General features: G+C 34.7%; 1 protein-coding gene and 1 pseudogene across 1 annotated transcript; one reads left to right on the top strand and one right to left on the bottom strand.

The window, feature by feature from the left end:
* The first annotated feature begins 12,363 nt into the window (after positions 1-12,363).
* Positions 12,364-12,663, top strand: LOC110737562 (precursor of CEP13-like). Its single transcript, XM_021917903.1, has one exon. It carries the CDS (start codon positions 12,364-12,366, stop codon positions 12,661-12,663), a length of 300 nt encoding a protein of 99 aa, XP_021773595.1.
* Positions 12,664-14,805: 2,142 nt separating this feature from the next.
* Positions 14,806-20,387, bottom strand: LOC110737808 (annotated as a pseudogene).
* Between the last annotated feature and the right edge of the window lie 495 nt (positions 20,388-20,882).

Raw genomic sequence — 20,882 nt, forward strand, 5'->3', positions numbered from 1 at the left:
GGTCCCGTGGTTTTTATCCTTCACATCGAAGGGGTTTTCCACGCATAATTCATGTGTGTTGCTTGCATTTTATTCCGCTTATTATTGATGCTTTGTGAGTGAAATATTGCTGTCCATATTTCATATTCTTGTTGTGTGATATTTTGGGTTGATTGGTTTCAGATATTTGGTTGGTTGTCTTGAGTTGGTGATTCTGTGAGTGTCGTAGTGACCCAATTGAATCTGTCACTAATCCAAATGGTAGTGTTTCCAAACCATCTAAACCGGATAAAATGGAAGTTAAAGATTGGGAAAAGTTGAAAAGGAAGACTTTGGGGACGATTAGGCAATGGGTTGATATTAGCATATTCAACCATGTGTCACAAGAGTCCGACCCTTATGAATTATGAAAGAAGTTGGAAGGTCTTTATGAAAGGAAGACCGCTCATAATAAAGCTTCATTGATTAAAAGACTTGTTAATTTGAAATTGAATAGTGGAAAGGATATTATTAACAATTTGACTACTATGAAAGTTGTTCTTGATGATGAGTTGCAAGCTTTGTTCTTGTTGAGTTCTTTGCCAGATAGTTGGGAGACCTTGGTTGTGACTATTAATAACTCTGCTCCGGATGGTGTGTTATCTTTGGATGTGATCAAAGATAGCATGTTTAATGAATAAATCAGAAGAAAGGAGATGGGAGTTAATAATTTACATACTCTTGTTGTTGAGAACAGAGGAAGAAGCAAGAGTAAGGGTCCCAAAGGTCATAATAACTCATGGAATAGGTCCAAATCCAGTTATGGGAGAAATGTGACTACATGCAACTATTGCAAGAAACCTGGTCATATCAAGAAGTATTGTTTCCGCTTCAAAAGGGAACAAAGACAAAAGAATGACAATTCACAAAAGAAGGGAGATGATAAAAATACCGCAGCAATCGCTTCTAAAAGTGATGATGAGGTCACATTGATATGTGCAAATAGTGAGTGTCATCATGTTGATGGTTCAGACACAGAGTGGTTAGTAGATACAGGTGCTTTTTTACCATTGTGTTCCTCGAAGGGAGTACTTCATGAACTACCAAGCTGGTGATTTTGGTAGTGTTAAGATGGGTAACCAGAGCTCGGCAAGCATTGTTGGGTTAGGTGATATTTGTGTGAAGATAAGTGTTGGATGCACGCTTACATTGAAGGGTGTGCGCCATATTCCTGATCTACGCCTTAATTTGTTGTCTGCTAATGTCCTTGATCAACAAGGCTTTCAACACACTTTGGAGATGGTAAGTGGAAATTATCCAAAGGGTCTATGACAGTTACACGGGGTGAGTTGTGTTGCTCTTTGTACAAGACATATTTGAGTGTATGTTCTGGTGAGCTTAATGCAATGGAAGAGAAGAACTCTCCTAATTTGTGGCATCGAAGATTGGGACATATGAGTGACAAGGGATTAAAACTTTTAGCAGGTAAAACTTTGATTCCTGTTGATAAAACTGTTTCTCTTGACCCTTGTGATCATTGTTTGGCAGGAAAGCAGCATAGAGCTTCCTTTTCCAGGAAGTCTACTAGAAAGCAAGCCAAGTTGGAGTTAGTACACTCCGATATTTGTGGTCCCATTGAAGTTGAATCTCTTGGTGGCAATAGATATTTTGTCACTTTCATCGATGATGCTACTCGAAGAACTTGGGTGTATATGTTGAAGACAAAAAGCCAAGTGTTCGAGGTCTTCCAGAAATTTCATTCCATGGTAGAAAGGGAGACAGAAAGAAAGGTGAAGCGTCTTAGAACTGACAATGGTGGTGAGTATACTTCGAAAGAGTTCAAGTATTATTGCTCATAGCATGGCATAAGACATAAGAAGATAAAGCCCGGTACACCACAATACAATGGAGTTGCAGAAAGGATGAACAGAACCATTGTGGAGAAAGTGAGATGTATGCTTAGAATGTCTGATCTTCCTAAGACATTCTGGGCTGAAGCAGTTCAATGTGCCATGTATTTGATCAACCGTTCTCCATTAGTTCCTCTTGGTCTTGACATTCCTGATAGAGCATGGAAGGGGTGTGATCCTTCATATTCACACTTGAGAGTCTTTGGATGCAAAGGATTCATGCATGTGCCGAAAGATCAGAGATTGAAGCCTGATTCCAAGAATGACCCATGTGTTTCTGTTGGCTATGGTGATGAAGAGTATGGTTTCAGACTATATGATCCTGAAAAAAAAAAAAAAAAGTTATGAGAAGCAGAGATGTAGTATTCTTTGAGCATGAGAAGGGTGCAGATCTTCTGAGTACAAGGTATACTTCTACTTCAGAATTGTCTTTTGATACTATTGATGATGTTTCTTCTCTTACACCTCCTGTAAATCAGCCAGCAAATGAGAATGTTGAGGAGAATCATGAAGATGTTGGTGAGGTACAACCTGATGGTGATGTACCAGTTCATGATGATGATGGTGTTCATAAGGATGATGGTGTTGATCTTGATGAGTCTTCAACAGATGAGGAAGAAGTACATGATGAAGAGGTTCATGAGCAAGGGGAGCAACCTACCCCTCATGTTGAGGATACACAGGTTAGAAGGTCAACTAGAGAACGCAGGCCTTCAACTAAGTATCCAAGCTCAGAGTTCATTCTACTCGCCGAGGATGGAGAGCCAAAAAATTATCAAGAATTGTTGTCTCTTGAAGAGAAAGATCTGTGGCTCAATGCAATGAAGGAAGAAATGGAGTCCTTACAGAAGAATGAAACTTATGAGTTGGTGAAGCATCCCAAGGGTAAGAAAGTCTTGAAAAATAGGTGGGTTTTCAAGAACAAGAAAGATGGTGAGAAGATAGTGAAGCGCAAAGCCAGATTGGTGGTAAAGGGATATAACCAGAAAAAGGGCATTGACTTTGATGAGATCTTCTCTCCTGTTGTCAAAATGACTTCTATTAGAATTGTGCTAGGATTAGCTGCAAGTCTTGATCTTGAGTTGGAGCAGCTTAATGTTAAAACTGATTTTTTACATGGTGACTTGCATGAAGAAATCTACATGGAGCAACCTGAAGGTTTTGAAGAAAAGGGGAAAGAAAATCTTGTTTGCAAGTTAAAGAAGAGTCTTTATGGGCTTAAACAGACACCAAGGCAATGGTATCGAAAATTTGATTCGTCTATGACAAGTAATGGTTATAAGCGGACTTCTGCAGATCCTTGTGTGTACTTTAAGAGGTCTCCTGGTGACAAATTCATTATCCTTCTTTTGTATGTAGATGATATGCTGATAGTTGGGCAAGATTCAGATATGATTAGCAATTTGAAGAAAAAAATTTCCAGTTCATTTGACATGAAAGACTTGGGTCCAGCAAAGCAAATCTTAGGCATGGAGATTGCTCGTGATAGGAAGGATGAAAAGTTGTGGTTATCACAGGAAAAGTAAATTGAACGGGTTCTTGAAAGGTTTAATATGAAGCATGCCAAGTTGGTTAGTACACCATTAGCTGCTCATTTTAAGCTAAGCAAGTATGTCTTCTATTCCATATTCTTCTACTATTGGTTCTTTGATGTATGCTATGGTTTGTACTAGATCAGATATTGCACATTCTGTTGGAGTTGTGAGTAGATACTTATCCAATCCGCGTAAGGTTCACTGGGATGCAGTGAAGTGGATCTTTAGGTACTTGCGTGGCACCTCTAAACTTTGTTTGTGTTATGGAGGTTGGAAAACCTGTTCTTGAGGGGTATACAGATGCAGACATGGCTGGTGATCTCGATAGTAGAAAGTCTACCTCAAGTTATGAGTTCACATTTTTAGGGGGAGCCATATCATGGCAATCCAAGTTACAAAAGTGTGTGGCTTTGTCGACTGCTGAGGCAGAATATATAGCAGTTGTGGAAGCAGGTAGGGAAATGCTTTGGTTGAAAAGGTTTCTTCAGAGTTGGGTTTGAAGCAAGGTGAGTATGTAGTACTTTGTGATAGTCAAAGTGCTATGGATTTGAGCAAGAATGCTATGTACCATGCCCGCACCAAGCATATTGATGTTAGATATCATTGGTTGCGGGATGTGATCGAAGATCAAAAAATGAAACTGAAGAAAGTCCACACCGACAAGAATGGTGCAGATATGTTGACTAAAATGGTTCCCGGAAGCAAGCTTGAAGTTTGTAGTAAGCTTGCGGGAATGAACTTCAAGTGATAGTTGAAGTGTGTTCGTCTTCCACGTTTTGGGCTGGAGGGGGAGATTGTTATGGGTCCAGTCCAATTAAAGTAAAATGTATCTTGTTTTGGTCCATTTATTTGGTCCATCTTTATTACATTTTACTAGGTTGAATTAAGTCCAATTTAGGGACTTAAGTTGTGGCTTCTTCTAGAAGTTTTTGGAATGACTTTTGTGGCTTCTCTTGGAAGCTTTAGATGGGAGATCTTGTGGAAAACAAGTGACCAATTTGAGGCAACTAGTAGCTGAGCATACACACACAAAAATAGAGAGAGAGTTAGTGTTCTTTGACAAGAGTTTTTCAACTTCGGAGTTTTTCTGTGCAGCCTTCAAAAACTGGTTTTTGCCGGAGTTTTCACCGTTGGATCGCGCTCAAATTTTGGCAGCTTGTTCCAACATCAAGGGCTTCATTTTGGACGGTTGGATCGTCGTTTTGAGCTCTGGTTTAGTCGCAGTCGTCTTTTGGGTGAATTCTACTCTTTTGCTCTCTAATTTTCGATCTCTTATTGTTTGTTGTTGGTGGTGGGTTGTGAATTATTGTGTACTATATTGGGTTCATTTTACCCTCAATTTTATTATCAATAAGAGAATATTAAGGGTGGACTCCTCAAGAGGTCCCGTGGTTTTTATCCTTCACATCGAAGGGGTTTTCCACGTATAATTCGTGTGTGTTGCTTGCATTTTATTCCGCTTATTATTGATGTTTTATGAATGAAATATTGTTGTCCATATTTCATATTCTTCTTGTGTGATATTTTGGGTTGATTAGTTCGGATATTTGGTTGGTTGTCTTGAGTTGGTGATTCAGTGAGTGTCGTAGTGACCCAATTGCGATCCCTACAGTCCGGTACTTGTTGGACTGCTGTAAGGATGGCTAAGCCTTCTGCTTGAGTTGGTGTGGCTGCGAAAATACGCGATCTTCCTTGCACTTGTCTTAATTGCTCCTCTTCCGCTATCCAGGCGATTGCTGCCTTCCAAGAGCTCCCTTTTCTTGTTTGCTTCTCCTACCATGCCGTATCTACACAGATTGAAATACTCGGTTTGGAAGAAGCTTTTCCCACCTTCCAGATTAATGGTAGGTTGACTTTTCCCTGGATTTGCTGCTCCTTTCTCTGCGTGCACTCCATTTTTCTTTGAGCTCTTACCCAGTTTCCAACGTGTAACTGTGCCACTTCTAAGAATTGGAAGGATTGACACTCACGCCTCTAAAGATAATTTCATTTCAATGTAACCACATTGCCCTAGAGTTGCCACGAATGTACGTAAAGTAACAGCGCTACCCTGCATATTATTCATACAATAGCTAATAAAATTCGTAGTCCACTCCCTGCAAGACAAATGGTTAGGATTAGTATAGTTGATTCCAAGAGGGGAAGCTGACCACACCCTCCTAGATATATCACAATGCCGAAACAAGCCTTTTGTCAGTTGAATGAAGCTTTCGAATTGCTCTCTAGCTGTTCGCAAAGAATTGAGCTTTTTTTTTTTTTTTTACAATTTTTAATTTATTTTATTCGTACTCCATCGACTCCAAAAGAAGTTTAATTTCTTTTGCTCAAGTTTTTAGTAAAGTAAATAAAATAATAAGATAGTAGAGTTTGTTTTTTTTTTTTCTTTTTTTGAAGGATAATAGTAGATTGTTTGATTACAAGTAAAGAATATATTAAATCTGAAAGTTTTTGAATTTAGGCTGATGTTTTTTTTTTAATAAATATATGATTAAAAAAATTATAATACATTAGTAAAAGATAATAGTAAGTAATTAATATGAAAAGTGAAAAATGTTCAAGTGTTTCAATTATTATGTAATACGAGTAGAGGGAGTAGATGCTTTTGAACAAGGACAAACTTTCTTCGATCTTTTGACAAATATTTCCAATATTGTGTACTAAGCACATACTTTCTCCAATTCACTGCAATAATTGTGTTCATGCTATCTACTGCAGCACTTTTGAATTATTAGTCTAATTTTAGTGATGTTATAATACATGCTTGTTTTGTATCTAACTTTCTCCAATTCTTGATTTTGATTACTTACGTAGGACTTGTTCAGTTGTTCCCTTCACTTGAATAATTACTTACGTAGGACTTGTTCAGTTGTTCTCTTCACTTGAATGATTTTTAAGGTAAAGAGTTAATAGTATGACTTGATTTTTATTAATCAAATATAGTACTTATACAAAATCTAAGATCATAAAATAGAAACAATACTCCTTAAACAATATACTATCATGACAAATATTTACAATAAAATATTGGATGAAACTCGTGCGATGCACGGTTTGTTTGTATTTTTTCAAATAAAATATTTTACTAAGATATATTTATCTAATAAACTTTGTGCTATTCACTTGCTTACAACTTGAATTTTTTATTATAAAATGAATTATTAAGTTTGTTTCTCATATTTAGATAAAATTCGTAATATAAAAAGATAATATTTTATTTTACAAAGTTTCATATGTGGCTAGTCACACCGTGTGGTCAGGATTACTTGGTCATGAGTTACTTGGTTGGTCAAGGGTTACTCAATCGATCATGTCTTACTCGAACGGTCAGGGGTTACTCGGTCAGTGTTTGGATGTGTCTCAGCCGACCGCGCTGATTTTATTTTTATAATTAATATAAAATTTGTGATCTAAAATAAATTGCAATTATTTTTTTACTGGTTAAAATATAACATTTTCCTATGTGATGCTATAAAATTAAACTTAAGTGGTATAATCCTATTGTATCGTTATAAAATTGTTAATCCTACGTGATGTTTTTTTATTATAATCCTACGTAGTGCTTTAAAAAAAACTAATCTTACGTGGCAAAATCCTATTGTAGCGTTATAAAAATATTAATTCTAAGTGGTGCTCTAATAATTTTTTTAAAATTAAAATCCTACGTAGCACTCTAAAAACTTGAGAAAAAACTCTCATTTATCTATATACTAGTTTTGTGCCCGAATGATGCCTAGAAGGTTAATAAAAGTTTAAGATAACATTTTTGCTTGGATGCTAAATACGGTCAAATAATTCGTTCTAATAACGTAGGATATTTAGATATACGATATCATATGGGGTGTACTTTTTGTACTCGATAGATGCCCAGGTTGATAAAATTTTAAGATAACATTTTTACTTGAATGTTAAATATGGTCAAATAATTCGTTCGGATAATGTAGGATATTTAGACATACGATATCATATGGCTTATATTAATATTATAGTGTACTTTTTGTAGTTTTGTTTGTAAATAGATATCTATGTTATTATTAACTTGAAATTATATTTATTGAACTTAAATTATTTTCACTGAATTGAAAGTATTTTCACCAAACTATAATTATTTTTAACTAACTAAAACTTATTTTTACTGATACTCTAATGTTTTCTTAAATAAGTTAAATCACAATGCATTTTGTATTCGGCTAGCCACACCATCTGGCCGGACAAAATAATACCTATAAAACTAACCGAGTAACCCCGACCCTGTAATACTAACTGAGTATTATAGTTACAAACATAGATAAAAATAATACAATGAGTACAATCAATGATATCGTATGTCTATATATCCTATATTATCAAAGATATTATTATATGCTCTTTATAGAGTATTTCGTATGTGATAAGATTTAACATCCAAGCCAAAAAATAATAACATAGATATCTATTTACACACAAAATTACACAAAGTACACTCCATATGATATCGTATATCTAAATATCCTACATTATCAGAATTATTTGACCGTATTTAACATTCAAGTAAAAATATTATCTTAAAATTTTATCAACCATTTGGGGATCGCCTGGACACTATAAATATCTATATTTTTTATTAGTAATATGATATTAGATAGTACATCCGTTATAAAGTTTTCTTAAAATGATCAAAAATTACCCTATAATAAATGAAAGTATCGAGTATATACAAATTACTCTAGTAACTTTTCTGTGTGGCTGGCCACAGTATGTGGCAGAAGTTACTTGCTTATTTAGGGGTTACTTATTCAGGGGTTACTTCTAAGGGTTACTTACTCAGTTAGCTTGAATAAGTAACCCGTGAATAAGTAACCCCTATAATTTACCCTGACCAAACGAGTAACCCCTGAATAATTAATCTCTGACCAAATGAGTAATCCTTGAACAAGTAACCCCAAAACAAATAACCCCTGACCAAACGAGTAACCCCTGAATAAGTTACCCTTGCCACACAGTGTGGCCAGCGACATATAAAAAATTGTGAAGTTACCCTGGTATAATAAATAAAAAGTTATTTTTGCTTAATTGATAAAAGTTATCCAAAAAATTCTAAAAGTTACCCAGAATTCAATAAAAGTTACCTAGATATATAACAATATTATTATTGTATATCGGACGTATACAAAAGTTTTCGTACTATCATAACCATATATCCTAAAGATATACTTCCTCCATTCTATAAATATTGCAACAATGGATTTTTGCACTATTCATCACTCTTGTTTGACCATATAATATTATTTATAGGTTAAGCCAAATATAGTCATGTGGGATCTTGTTGGATTCGTCTCATAAAATACTTTCACAATATCAACTTCTTATAATTTTTACTCTTACACAATTATAGATATTTAGCATATAAATTGTGCTTTGGGATGCATAATTTCATCCTTGTTGCAATATTAATAGAAAGGAGGAAATATTCACTAAATAATACCTTAACATAAATAATCCTAAATATATTATTTTCATGGTAATATAATAGGAAAATATATCACACATATATTTTCCGATATATCTCATATCTTTAACAATCTGGTCTATTTTAATCAGGTCTGATTAAAATTTTCATTATCTAATCTGGTCTAATATCTGATTTTTTAATTTGACTAAACTTTGACCATATTTTATTACTTATCTATAAAGAAAAACATTATCATATTGGATTTTATTAAATTCGTCTTTTCAGAAATGTAATTTTCATAATTTTATTAATACGCACTTAAAGATATTTAGCAATAAGTAAATGATAATTAAAAGTTATTATCTGATCTGAATGTTTCTGGTCTGATCTGATCTAAATCACAAACTTTTATATGTGGCTGGTCACACCGTGTGACCAATCATTATGAGGGTTACTTTGTTAGTATTATAGGGGTTACTCCGGTCAGGAGTTACTCACTCGGTCAGGGGTTACTAAGTTGGTCAAGGGTTATTCGATCAGGGATTACTTAGTCGGTCATGGGTTAATCGGTCCAGGGTTACTCGTCGATCAGGGGTTACTTGGTGTGTGTCAACTAGATACAAGGTGTAGATGGCCAGCCACACACAAAAGTTGTTGTATCTAAATTTATTAAGATAAAGTAATAATTATCTGAAGCAAGTTGAAGAGAACAAGTCCTTAACTCCTATCAAAAAGGTGACGTAGAGAGAAACAAAACAAGCAGGGTTGTCTTAAACAATCTAGAGGCCTTGCGCTATTAACAATTTTACAACCCTCGTAGGAATATACTTTAACTGCAAAAAATTTAAATACGGAGTATAAATTATGCTACCTGATTTTTATCATATTACCTTTTTTGTATCTAAGTAAGTGCATCACTTATGATAATGGTTGTATCTGAATAAGTGTATCACTTTCTTATATGGAAATGTCTCTAGCTTCTGTTTTAAATTGTGTTATCGCTGGTTTGAAATCAGTACTATAGGGTAGAATTTTTACATTTTCTTCTGTTGAATTGTCTAGGTCAAATCTAACAATTACCATAACAATTGATAAGTATACTGCATCAAAACTGCACTTTTCAGTTGAATGCTATTGTTCATTTGACTGTTAATGGCTATTGTGTGCATTAAATATATCCTTTTGCCCGAGTGATATAATACTTTGTATGTGAATTTAAGTGCTGCTTTCATCTTCCTTTAATATTACATTTAGCTAGTTCCATCTGCCAGGATCCAGAATTCACGATTGTCTCCTTGTAATTTATCTGACAGTGAACCCCAATATTGAAATATAGGCCAAATTCATTCTGTTTTTGTCTCAGTTTCAACTGCCTATGTTTAAAGTGTGTAGTTGTATACGCCACTGAGAATATGGATAAAGGAGTATCACTGAATTGAGGCTAGGCACATCAAGACGGAAAATACAGGCATTGCTTGCTCTACATCATTCGAGTGCCTGAAGCTCCATTTTTCTTCTAACTACATTTTTACTATATCTTCAGGCCTTGAGCTCTGTAATTTGCCTGTCTAATGCGCGCTGTATAAGTGTGCAGCCCTTCCATGCCTTTAGTCTGTCCTTATGTCTTGCAGCTCATGCCCTAGTCGCTATAAGGATCAAGTAGTAGGTGTTTTCTGTTGCTGTAAAACTAATAACAAGAAAATACAGGCTGAGAAGGATTAAGCATGCATGTCCTTAGGTTTCACTCATCTTAATAGATTATGCCTATCACAAACAGATGGAATATGTTTCTATTTTAATGATCCTGAATAAGTTTTTGGAAAAAATAAAGACATGTCTTTGTTACTTCAAAAGAGGACAAGCGATCAACTGATCAAGTATTGTTTAAATCTAAGTTTCTGTTTTTGTGTTGAATAGAAACCTTTTGATCCATTGGCATACAAACCATTTACCTTCAACCGAGAACTACTGAAGACAAATCTTTCTTCTAGAATTATATACTTCGTATATGATTAACTGATCTAATTATACCTATATCAATAGTTAACAGGCATGCGAAACAAAATTGGATGTTTTAATCATGTGAAAGAGCCAGGATGCATATGCCTAAATTAGGCAGAGGAAATTGATTTACTTCACGTTTGCATTGGCCTTTTAGACCAAGTACAGAGGTAATACGTTTTTTCTGTAACCAAGATTCATGCATCTTTTTGGCTTCTACAAGTTATTGATGTGTTGATTTCAGCCAATATTTTGAACTTTTGTTTGAACTAAATTACATTCATAATCTTTGCCAAAATTAGACAAAGGTATCGTGTTATCGAGGATTTTCTAGTGATTAAGAGTGATCATCTATGAGTTAGAGATCGTTGAATGTGGAATTCTAACTGCAGTTTTTCCATAACAGTTTTTTTTCCTGTTATTGTCTTTTTGTTGTTTGTGCAGTATTTCAAAGCAAAAAGTACTGCCTTTAGTCTATTTCATAAGTTACTTGCTGTACTTTATGAAAGATTGTTGCTTAGGTATAACCCAATTCTTAAACTGTGAACTGTTAATTGATTAACAATTCTGTTGAAAGTTGCAGTTAGTAAAGAATCGTCTCAACCATTCAAAATTTTGGAGGGTTTTAGAAGCATCTGATGTGAGTCACTGTATCACACTGATCTTTACAAATGCCTAATTTGCATATCTTTTGAGGTTCGTGTTATTTTGTTTTAGCCCATATTACCGTTAAATTTTTATCTAAGATCTTTAATTTAACTCTTATGTTCTATCGGGTGCACAATGAGTATAGTGTACTCGAGCATACAATGTGAATTGTGGTAACCAAACAATATTAAAATTGACATATACTCTTTACATTACAAGTTTTAAGAATACTATGGTCAATTTAAATAATAGTCTTGCACTTGTAGGTGACTAACATACTAACCATTATAATTTACAAGGTCATGTGCCTAATCATTTTTTGGCCAAGTGACATTTAATGTGTTTTAGTGTGAGATTGTATCATTTCAAGTCTCGGTCTAATTATTTTTTAAAATATTAAAAATAAATAATCACCAAGTTCACCAATTTGTCAAGTGTGTCCATTCAATGACCCATTTTTTGCATTTTTCATATTGCCTAAATTTCAAATAGTAAATGTTACCCATATAATCTTTACAAAATGAATGAAGTATATATTAACACCGAATCACCAAATTTCAACTTAAATAAATGAGTTAATAACCGCTTAATTTTAACAAGTAACCACGTGACTCTAATTTGTTCAATTAGCATATTACTCCAAACAATATGGGCCGGCGGCTTACTTCCACAAGGCACTTCTTTGAAAACAACTACTCTTACTACCTTATGGTTAACTACATTCTTACGCTTTCTTTTACAACAAATTCATCCTTGAACTACACCTATATAAACACCTTCAGTACCACTTCTTAATCTTCCAAGTTTAAATAAATAGCATCACAAAACATTCTTACACAAACCATAAACATATTTGTTATTCTTATAGCTCAAAATACTCATTATGGCTCGTGCAACCGCGATTATCCTTGCATTCGTACTTGTGGGATTAACCATGTTTACGCCTCACATTGAAGCAGCAAGGATGATGTTTAAGGAGACTAAAAAGATACCTCATTTTGAAGCTAGCTTGTTGACAAATGCCCTTCCTAAGGGCACCATTCTGCATTCTGCCCCAAGTGATAAAGGCGATGATGAAGTCGTGCTTAGTAACATGAAGAAGCTATTCATGACTATGTATCGTACTAGCAACCGTGATCGGGTTTTGCAGTCTGTCCCTAGTCCTGGTGTTGGACATCATTAATCTCTACCATCACAAGAGATGTCAATGTTACATTATTACTCATTTATATGTTTGTTAGGATATATAGCTTGAAGTTTGCCTTACTGTCTAAGAGTATCCAGTCTATGTGAGCTTATATATACAAGTTGATATATGTATTTAGTAATAGTAATAAGAGTGTGTGGTTGACTATGCATAAAACTTACTCGTAGCTGGAAAAAACAACTCGCTCAAACAAACTACACTACTGTAAAACTTTGATTTATATAATAAAAGCGTCATTTATTAAGTATAGTATGCAAACTACAAGGTGTTGTAGTGAAATTATTATGGACTTTACGGCTCGAATTGCAAGCCAAGAACATCCCAATTTTACATGACGGGTCATAAGGTACTGCCCTGGCCTATTAGTGTACTAACCACAAACCTTAAACCTTAAACGTCCAATCTGGCAATGTAGACCGTTAAACTGTTATATTTATCAACATATGAATTCGCAAAATTACTCTGGCAGCATACCTTCCATACAATAGAATTTGGCAATTTGCCTATTGTCAAGGGCTACCACGTTACCTATGGCTTTGGGCCTTTTGGGCCAATTCTAGCCTTTTGTATACAAACAAAAAGTTGGCACTTTTTTTTTTTTTTTTTTTTTTTTTTTTTAATTAAAGCACTTACTTTTATTTCTTTTGTAAGTTGTTATTTGTTATATACATATACAAGTATATGTTATTAGGATTTTTTTTTTTTTAAATATAGCTATCAATATATTAATTGGAAAAATATGTAATATCATTTTGTTTTATTCAGAGCGGGCAATACTGTAGCTCACTTGGTAGCTAGATCTTGTCCCCCCAATGTGGAGGAGCTTGTAACTTTTGAACCATATTCGCAAGGTGTCTTAGCCCTTGCAGAATTGGATGCTTTTTAATTTGTTACTCCTCTGTGTTCTTTCAAAAAAAATGTAGTAGTTAACGTAGACTTAAAGATTGTTATCACTCAAAAACCATGAGGTTGTGGGATCAATCCCTATTAAAGACAACTTGCGGATAAAAATTCTCTCTCCCCCCCCCCCCTCTCCTAAGAAATATTAGCTTGCTCGCTAAGAAGCATCGGTATTTCAATTGATTATCGTACACGTAATAGTTACTACTCCCTCCGTCCCTTATCTACACGCCTACTTTCCTTTTTGAGAGTTTTAAAACTACATGCCTAATTCTATTTTAAAAATGTACTTTTTGACAACATTTCCTCTATTTGATGAGTTGTCATCATTTTTTTTTTTTTGTACTTTTGACATCATTTTCTAACACTTTCTCACTATATCTTTTCAATAATTACCAACTGTCTTTTCTTTCTCTCTATCTCTCTAACCTCACATGCATATTTGTACTTCCCAATCATGTGTTTGAAGGAAACTTTAAGTTCCTTAATTCTCGTGAAAAATGAGAAGAAGAAGAAGAAAAAAAAAGATGTAGATTAGGGACGGAGAGAGTATAAATTTAATTTACTTGTTTGGGAAGCAATAACTAAAAAAGTCAAATTTGTTTGGGATTGTTTTTTGTTTTTATTTTTCTTTTTTATTTTTAAAACAAAAAACTAGAAATAGTTGTTTTCATCTTTTTTTTTTTGTACTTTATGTACTTGCTCCTCCCTTTTCTTTATTTCGGTGAAATTTGATAAGCGGAAACTATATATATATATATATGAAAGGAAAGGTACACAGAAGTTAGGAAATTCTTTTCTCAAGATTAACCGCAAACGAAAACTATATTAAGTAACGGCTGGAATACCATACATCATTATGCAATATTATGGTTATTATTATATTAGGTATCATCAGGTAAATATTTAAATGCATTTTATTTTAAGAGATTTTTTAGGAACACATATGAACACCACGTCTTACTGGTCAGTGAAACCTTGATGACTTAGATAACAACCATAACACCACACTCAGTAACAAAACTATGTCTTTATTTTGAAGGAAAACAAGCTAGTATTTGATCTAACACCACACCTAGTATTTGATCTAGCCTCAAAGCCAACAATTTTCAAACTTCCAAAAACAAGTCAAGATCATATCGACGACCGAGGCATCATTAATCTGTGTCTAGGGCGGGGCGAGGGGCTTTCGTATATAGAGGCAAGTGAAGATGCACATGCAGTGCCATAAAAATAAGCGATATGCACATTCAAATAAACTCCTAAAACTTCTTTTTCATATACAGGGTTACAGGAAACATAGCATGTTTTAAATTGGTGCCAACATATTACGAGTACAACGAAGAGTAAGGAGCCCATTTCCGACCTAGATATTAACAAAATTTGGGCAAAATGATAATTTTTTTTAAGGAAAATTTAAACTATTCCTGCATTATATCTTCCCAATGCCCACAACGGTCCAATGCGCCTTTTTTTGCATTCGAACATTTTTAAAAAGCCACAGATTGAGGGACAAAATGGCCCAAGTTACCATGTTGCACAGCAAGCCTCAGTCCCCACATCACACTCAGCATTGCAGCAACCACGCAACAAAAAAGGAGACACCGTAATCTTTTCATTTCTCCATAATTGATCTACAAGACCCAACATCAATGGCTTCCAGTTATATGTATTGTGGGCCCCACACCGCTTTCCTGTTTCGACCGAATCTACACTGTCCGATCAGATCTCAAAAGACCCTCCCACCAGCATGTCGTGTGTGTGTCACGCACCAAAGAGATACACCTGAGACTGGATTATAGTTTTACCGATCTTGAACCCGGGTACTACTGTGAAGGCAACACATGGTTCGGCTTCTGGTAAGAAAGCCTCATCTGAGACACTTTCCATGTAGACCTCTGAGAACCGACACCTTTTCTTGAACTGGAAGATTGAGGCCACGGGTCAAAAGAGAATGCCAAGCAATGAAGGAGCCATACCCTCTTAGCCATTTCTGCAAATGAGGTAAAGAAGGCAGTATCTGGGTACTCACCAGAATTTACAAGGTTTCTCTGGGTCAAGTTTCCAAAGAAGGATGACTCCATCTTTGGGTGCACTAGCCTCAAGTATTTGGCTCGGCAAAACTTTCCAAATGTTGACTTGGGCTTCTGGCATAGATAATCCTTTGCTTTAACAGACTTCAACTCGGTGAATCTCTCAAAAAACAACCTTCGCCGCTGCTTATGTTCTGGTAAAGATTCATTAGGGAGTGCAAAGTTAGGAATGTGGAAACTTTCAAACATTTCTTTGCTCACAAATGACTCGAATGTGAAGCATCTATGCTCTTGTTTCCAGTATGAAACACTGGGATGGATAACATTGGCCGCTGCCTCTAAATTCCACCCGGCAGACTGCATCTCATTGACCATTAGCTTCACAAACGTTCGAATAGATCTTACTGTATGCCTGAGAACGGGGATGAAATGGTTGGGACTTAATCCTGACATGTGAAGATTGTCCAGGACAGCAAGTGAGCCACTAGCATTTAGTCTTTTCTCAATCAACCTGTTCTCTTTCTTGAACTCCTCTAGTTTCTCCTTTAGAAATGTGATTTCGGACTCTTTCAGCTTGACCTCATACTCTAATTTTTTTGCCGTAATTCCATAAGTTTTCACCATGTTCTTCTGCTCTTGCAACTCGTATGTGAGTAAACCTTTTTCAGGGAGTGGATCGAACTGTTTCTTTGTGAAACACTGCTTTACCTCTGATAAAGTCTTCAACTCAGAGACCACCATCTCATCAGAAGATTGAATTCCTTCAGCATCATAGGGAGATTGTGCAAATTGTAATCGAGCATAGGCAGCTTTGATAGATGAAATGCTGGCAAATACTTTAGCAAGAACAGCTTCGCGAGAAATCCTATTGGCAACCTCTTCATCTTGTTTCTCGCCCATTTTGCAGTGAACAACATGAACTAGCTCGGCCTTGATTTTTTCCTGAGGCTTCATCTCCCTGGACTTGTCATGAGGCTTCGACTCCCAGATCTTTTCTTGCGATTTTACCTCCTGGATCTTTTCTTTTGTTTTGACTCTTTGCAGTCCATCGGATGGGGTAATTCCAGTGACTGCACGAACATGCAGAACCTTTGAGATTGCTCGAGCTATCCTACTCTTACTTGGAGTTGTTGCTGGCCGCTTGACTGAATCCATCTGGAATAAGGAACAGAATAAACAGAGTTAAAACTAAAATTGCATAGTAGTACTGGGCAAGAAAATCAATAACCAAGCACCGCAAAGGAGATGCAATTATTATAGTTATGAGAATATATGTCAAAAAGAAAAAGTAAGATTTGCTTTAATACTTAGATCGAAGCCATTACACAAGATATACATACTTTATTTAGCCTTTGAGGGTTCACAATTGCTTTCCTATAAAGCACAAAAAAAGGTGGAAGCTAGGACCAGGCAAAAGGAAAATGAACATGGAGACAAGAGGAACAAGAAGAGCAGAACAAACTAAAAAAACAGAGCTCAGAAGTGCATATGCACAAAGATACCTCCTAAAAAGTGTGTCAAAAATTTAGCCCAAAGAACATGAAGGTGCCTTGGTTAGATTGACATAATCTATGCAAGACTACAGATTAAATTAACCAGAGATATCAACCACATACAAGTTGTACTTGTAGCTTCCATAAACATTAATTATCAATCTCCACACTACAATGCACACAGATAGCACATATGGCAAAGCTTGACCCGTATATAATTTGTAAATTGATCCAATGCTTCCTAAACAAGCTAAATCCAATCTGGAAAAAGGAAGGACGCCGGTTGAGTTTCCAAGATCAGACATAGTTTAAACATTACTATTTATAATTTCGCAGCAGCTCGAGTATTAAGACAAGATGAGCACATCTCGATTATTGCCATTTCTGTCGATTTCACAAACTAGCAAACAAAAAATTGACTATTTTATAATTTAAGATTCCTTGAACCGTGTGTTCATATAAAAAGAACAAGGCCATGGTTTAAGAACAAAATAATAGAATCCTATGAAAGCAATTTTAGAATCAGTAAATTATTATGACACTGCAAGACCAAGGATGAATAATGGATTCTTTGACATGTATCTTTGAGTACAAACATCAAAAAGAGACAACAAGCCTCATAGTGACTCGTAACTTTGTAAATTATCAGCCTACAATTATATTTGTTCTTATGTGCCAGTTTTTATCATAACTTTGTGGGGGCAAATGATGCACCAAGCACAAATTACAAGCCAATAAACCTCGACCTTCAATCCCTAACCCTCCTGTAACTTAAATTATCCCTCTAAACTCTAATGGCAAGTGAAGAATAAACAAAAGCTAGTGTTACATTCCAACTTTTGGCCTTCCAAAGTGAAGGATTCCCACTTCACAAGCATATAATAACATTTTATGAAATCACAAAACACACAGAGGCCATCCTCCGAAGGGATAAAAAAGGAGAAATTAGGTAAGGAAAGCACAAGAGGACCATAGGTGCACCATCTTATTTGACCGTTGAAAGATTTTTTTTTGTGAGAAAAAACACTACACAATACCCAGAATATTCAAATGTTTAGTGAGTAAACAAGTAGGCAAGCAAAAAAACAAGCATCAACAGGATCCATACTACACTAGATTAATTGCTTAATTACCTCCTATAATCACTTAATGAATGCAAGCTGTTAATTTGGTGTTGATCAGTGATCACAGTTGCCACTCACCATCAAGTGTCGCTTCTGTCCGATTAGAGGGTAGGGTTCAAGATCATATTACTTAAATCAAATCTAACTAGTAAAAGGTTGTTTCCCCAGCATACCGAGTGAGTATTTCTCCAATCTCATGATAGTGCAATCATCATTCCACATCCAATATGATCACACCGTTGGCATCAATTACGCCGAAAATAGTCTAAATGAGCACAATTTTATCACTAGCGTAGATTTGAGAATTTGTTGAAAACTTGTCTCCCATTAACCCACATTAAAAAATTTCGAAGGTCAAAAAATTCAACAGTAAATTGAAAGGCACTAAATTAAGTTTAATAATTCAAAATTTATTACTATAACACAAAATTTACACTAAAACCACTGGGGAATGAAATGATTTTAGCTCACTACTGTTTATTTTCACTCCCACTAATTGATACAGTAAAATACTGTACTCGAAAGAAAAAGCATAAAAAAATGACTATTATAATGATTACCCCGAGTATATTATAGAGAGAGAAAGACAACTTGCAATAAACAAAGATAAGGGTAGATCTAAAATAATGTGAGGCAGTGCACCCCCAACTTTAGCTTTACCTTTTTCGGTACTACTACAAACTTTATTTTCTGGATGTTATATAACTTTGTCTAATAGCTTCAGAAAATAGATCTATTTAGGATTCTTTGACGCACTCAAAAAATTCCTGTAATGTAAAATCCCACCCATATACATTCATACGTCCAAAATTATCCCATGAAAAAAATAAAAAAAAAATTGCAAAATAAAACATGCATGCATTTAGGATTTTTGGTCCGTCAATTGTCATAGTGTCACTATGAGTCATTGTGACCCACTTCTGCATTAATAAAAGCAGGACCCCTCAGCCCCCTACCCCCCCCCCCCAAATTTCGTCAGGGATTCCCTTCTGTACATGGACAATATATACTGCATCTGAATATAATTATTATCATATTTTTGTCAAGTTCACGCGGGACCCATATTTATATTTGACCCAACGTAAAGAAAATGATGTGAACTTGTGAAGTAGTCGTATATTACAAGTTAGGACTCTTTTTGAGTTTAAAAATTAAGTAATCCGTATTAACTAAACAAATTACCGTGATTTTATCACATAATTTAACTAAGACCAAGATGTGCTTTAAGCCATCAATATCATTAATCACGTTAAACATATTGACAAAAACTATAAAATGTTGATCATAAAGCTACACAGACAAATTATATTTCTACAAATAGCTACACAGACAAATTATATATCTACATATATACGGAGTACAATTAATCTTTAGACCTACGAAAAACTCGTATTCATATATCATAAACTCCCTCCATTTCAGTAATTAACACGGTTTGACTAGACATATGTGTCAATGCATAAGTGTTTATCAAATGGCAAGTTGTAATTAAATTGCGTGATTTAATTACAACTTTGTCATTTGCTTTACATTCCAAGTTTCTTAGGCTTTGTTTGGTTGACATTGTAAAATGGAGGAATTTGAAATTCATGAAAATTGATAAAATCAGTAGTTGTTTGATAGACAAAAAAAATGAGAAAAGTGAAAATTCATGGAAATTTCAACTTCTTACAAAACATGGAAAGTAAATTACCTAGCCCTCCTAAGTAAATCAAAATTCATGGGAATTTCAATTTCCCTTATTACCAACCAAACAAATTTAAAATTCCTAGGAATTTATTAAGAAATTAACTTCCCAAGAAGTAAAAATTCCTATGGGAATTAAATTCCCACATCAACCAACCAACACTTTAATATAAGCTACCCTTGAGAAGTACTACTCCATATAAAAAAAAAAAAAAAAAAAAAAAAAAAAAATTATAATGGTACTTCTTCCGTTTCTTTTAAGTTGACACCATTTGACTTTTTCATTATTCACAAACAATACTTTGACTAGTTTACATGATTTATAGCCACAATAAAATATAGTCAAGTGAGATCTTATTTGAATCGTCTTAATATATATTTTATTTATATCCAATTTTTATAATTTTACAATGTCGGAAACTGGAGATATAAATCATTAAAATAGTGTATTGGCAAACGTGAGGTCAACTAAATAAAAGCGGAGGTAGTATAAGTTTAGAAATTTATAATAATAATATTATGTGTCCAATTTAGTGGTATTACGGTCAAAGCTTAATGTTTCAAGTTTTCTTGCAAATACATATTTTTCCCCAAAACACATTTCAAAAAAACAAAACTCTTCAATCGACCATTACATTTAGAACAACATAGTCAAGATTCATTTATACCATGATAAAATATGCTTTAAATACACATCAATCAAAATCCAACGATTGCAACTATAAAAACCCCACGATTCCTCCACGTGGCAACACCCAACCCTGATGTACGGTCAAGATTTCATCTCAAAAAACCGAATTAAACTTGGGCGTGTGAACAAAAATATGTTCTGATACATGTACATATACGGCCAATAAATTACAGCGGACACGTGTACGGCTTATATTACTCAGAAAAAATTCAGAATATATTAAAAACAATAGATAGAGAAAGAAATTCGTCCTTTCACCTTGAAAAAA

Source organism: Chenopodium quinoa, unplaced genomic scaffold, assembly GCF_001683475.1.
Source record: "Chenopodium quinoa cultivar QQ74 unplaced genomic scaffold, ASM168347v1, whole genome shotgun sequence".
In the NCBI taxonomy this organism is placed as follows: Eukaryota; Viridiplantae; Streptophyta; class Magnoliopsida; order Caryophyllales; family Amaranthaceae; genus Chenopodium; species Chenopodium quinoa.

What these genes read in the sequence shown, in the direction of transcription:
- LOC110737562 (XM_021917903.1), top strand. Translation starts at nt 12,364, where the DNA reads ATGGCTCGTGCAACCGCGATTATCCTTGCATTCGTACTTGTGGGATTA.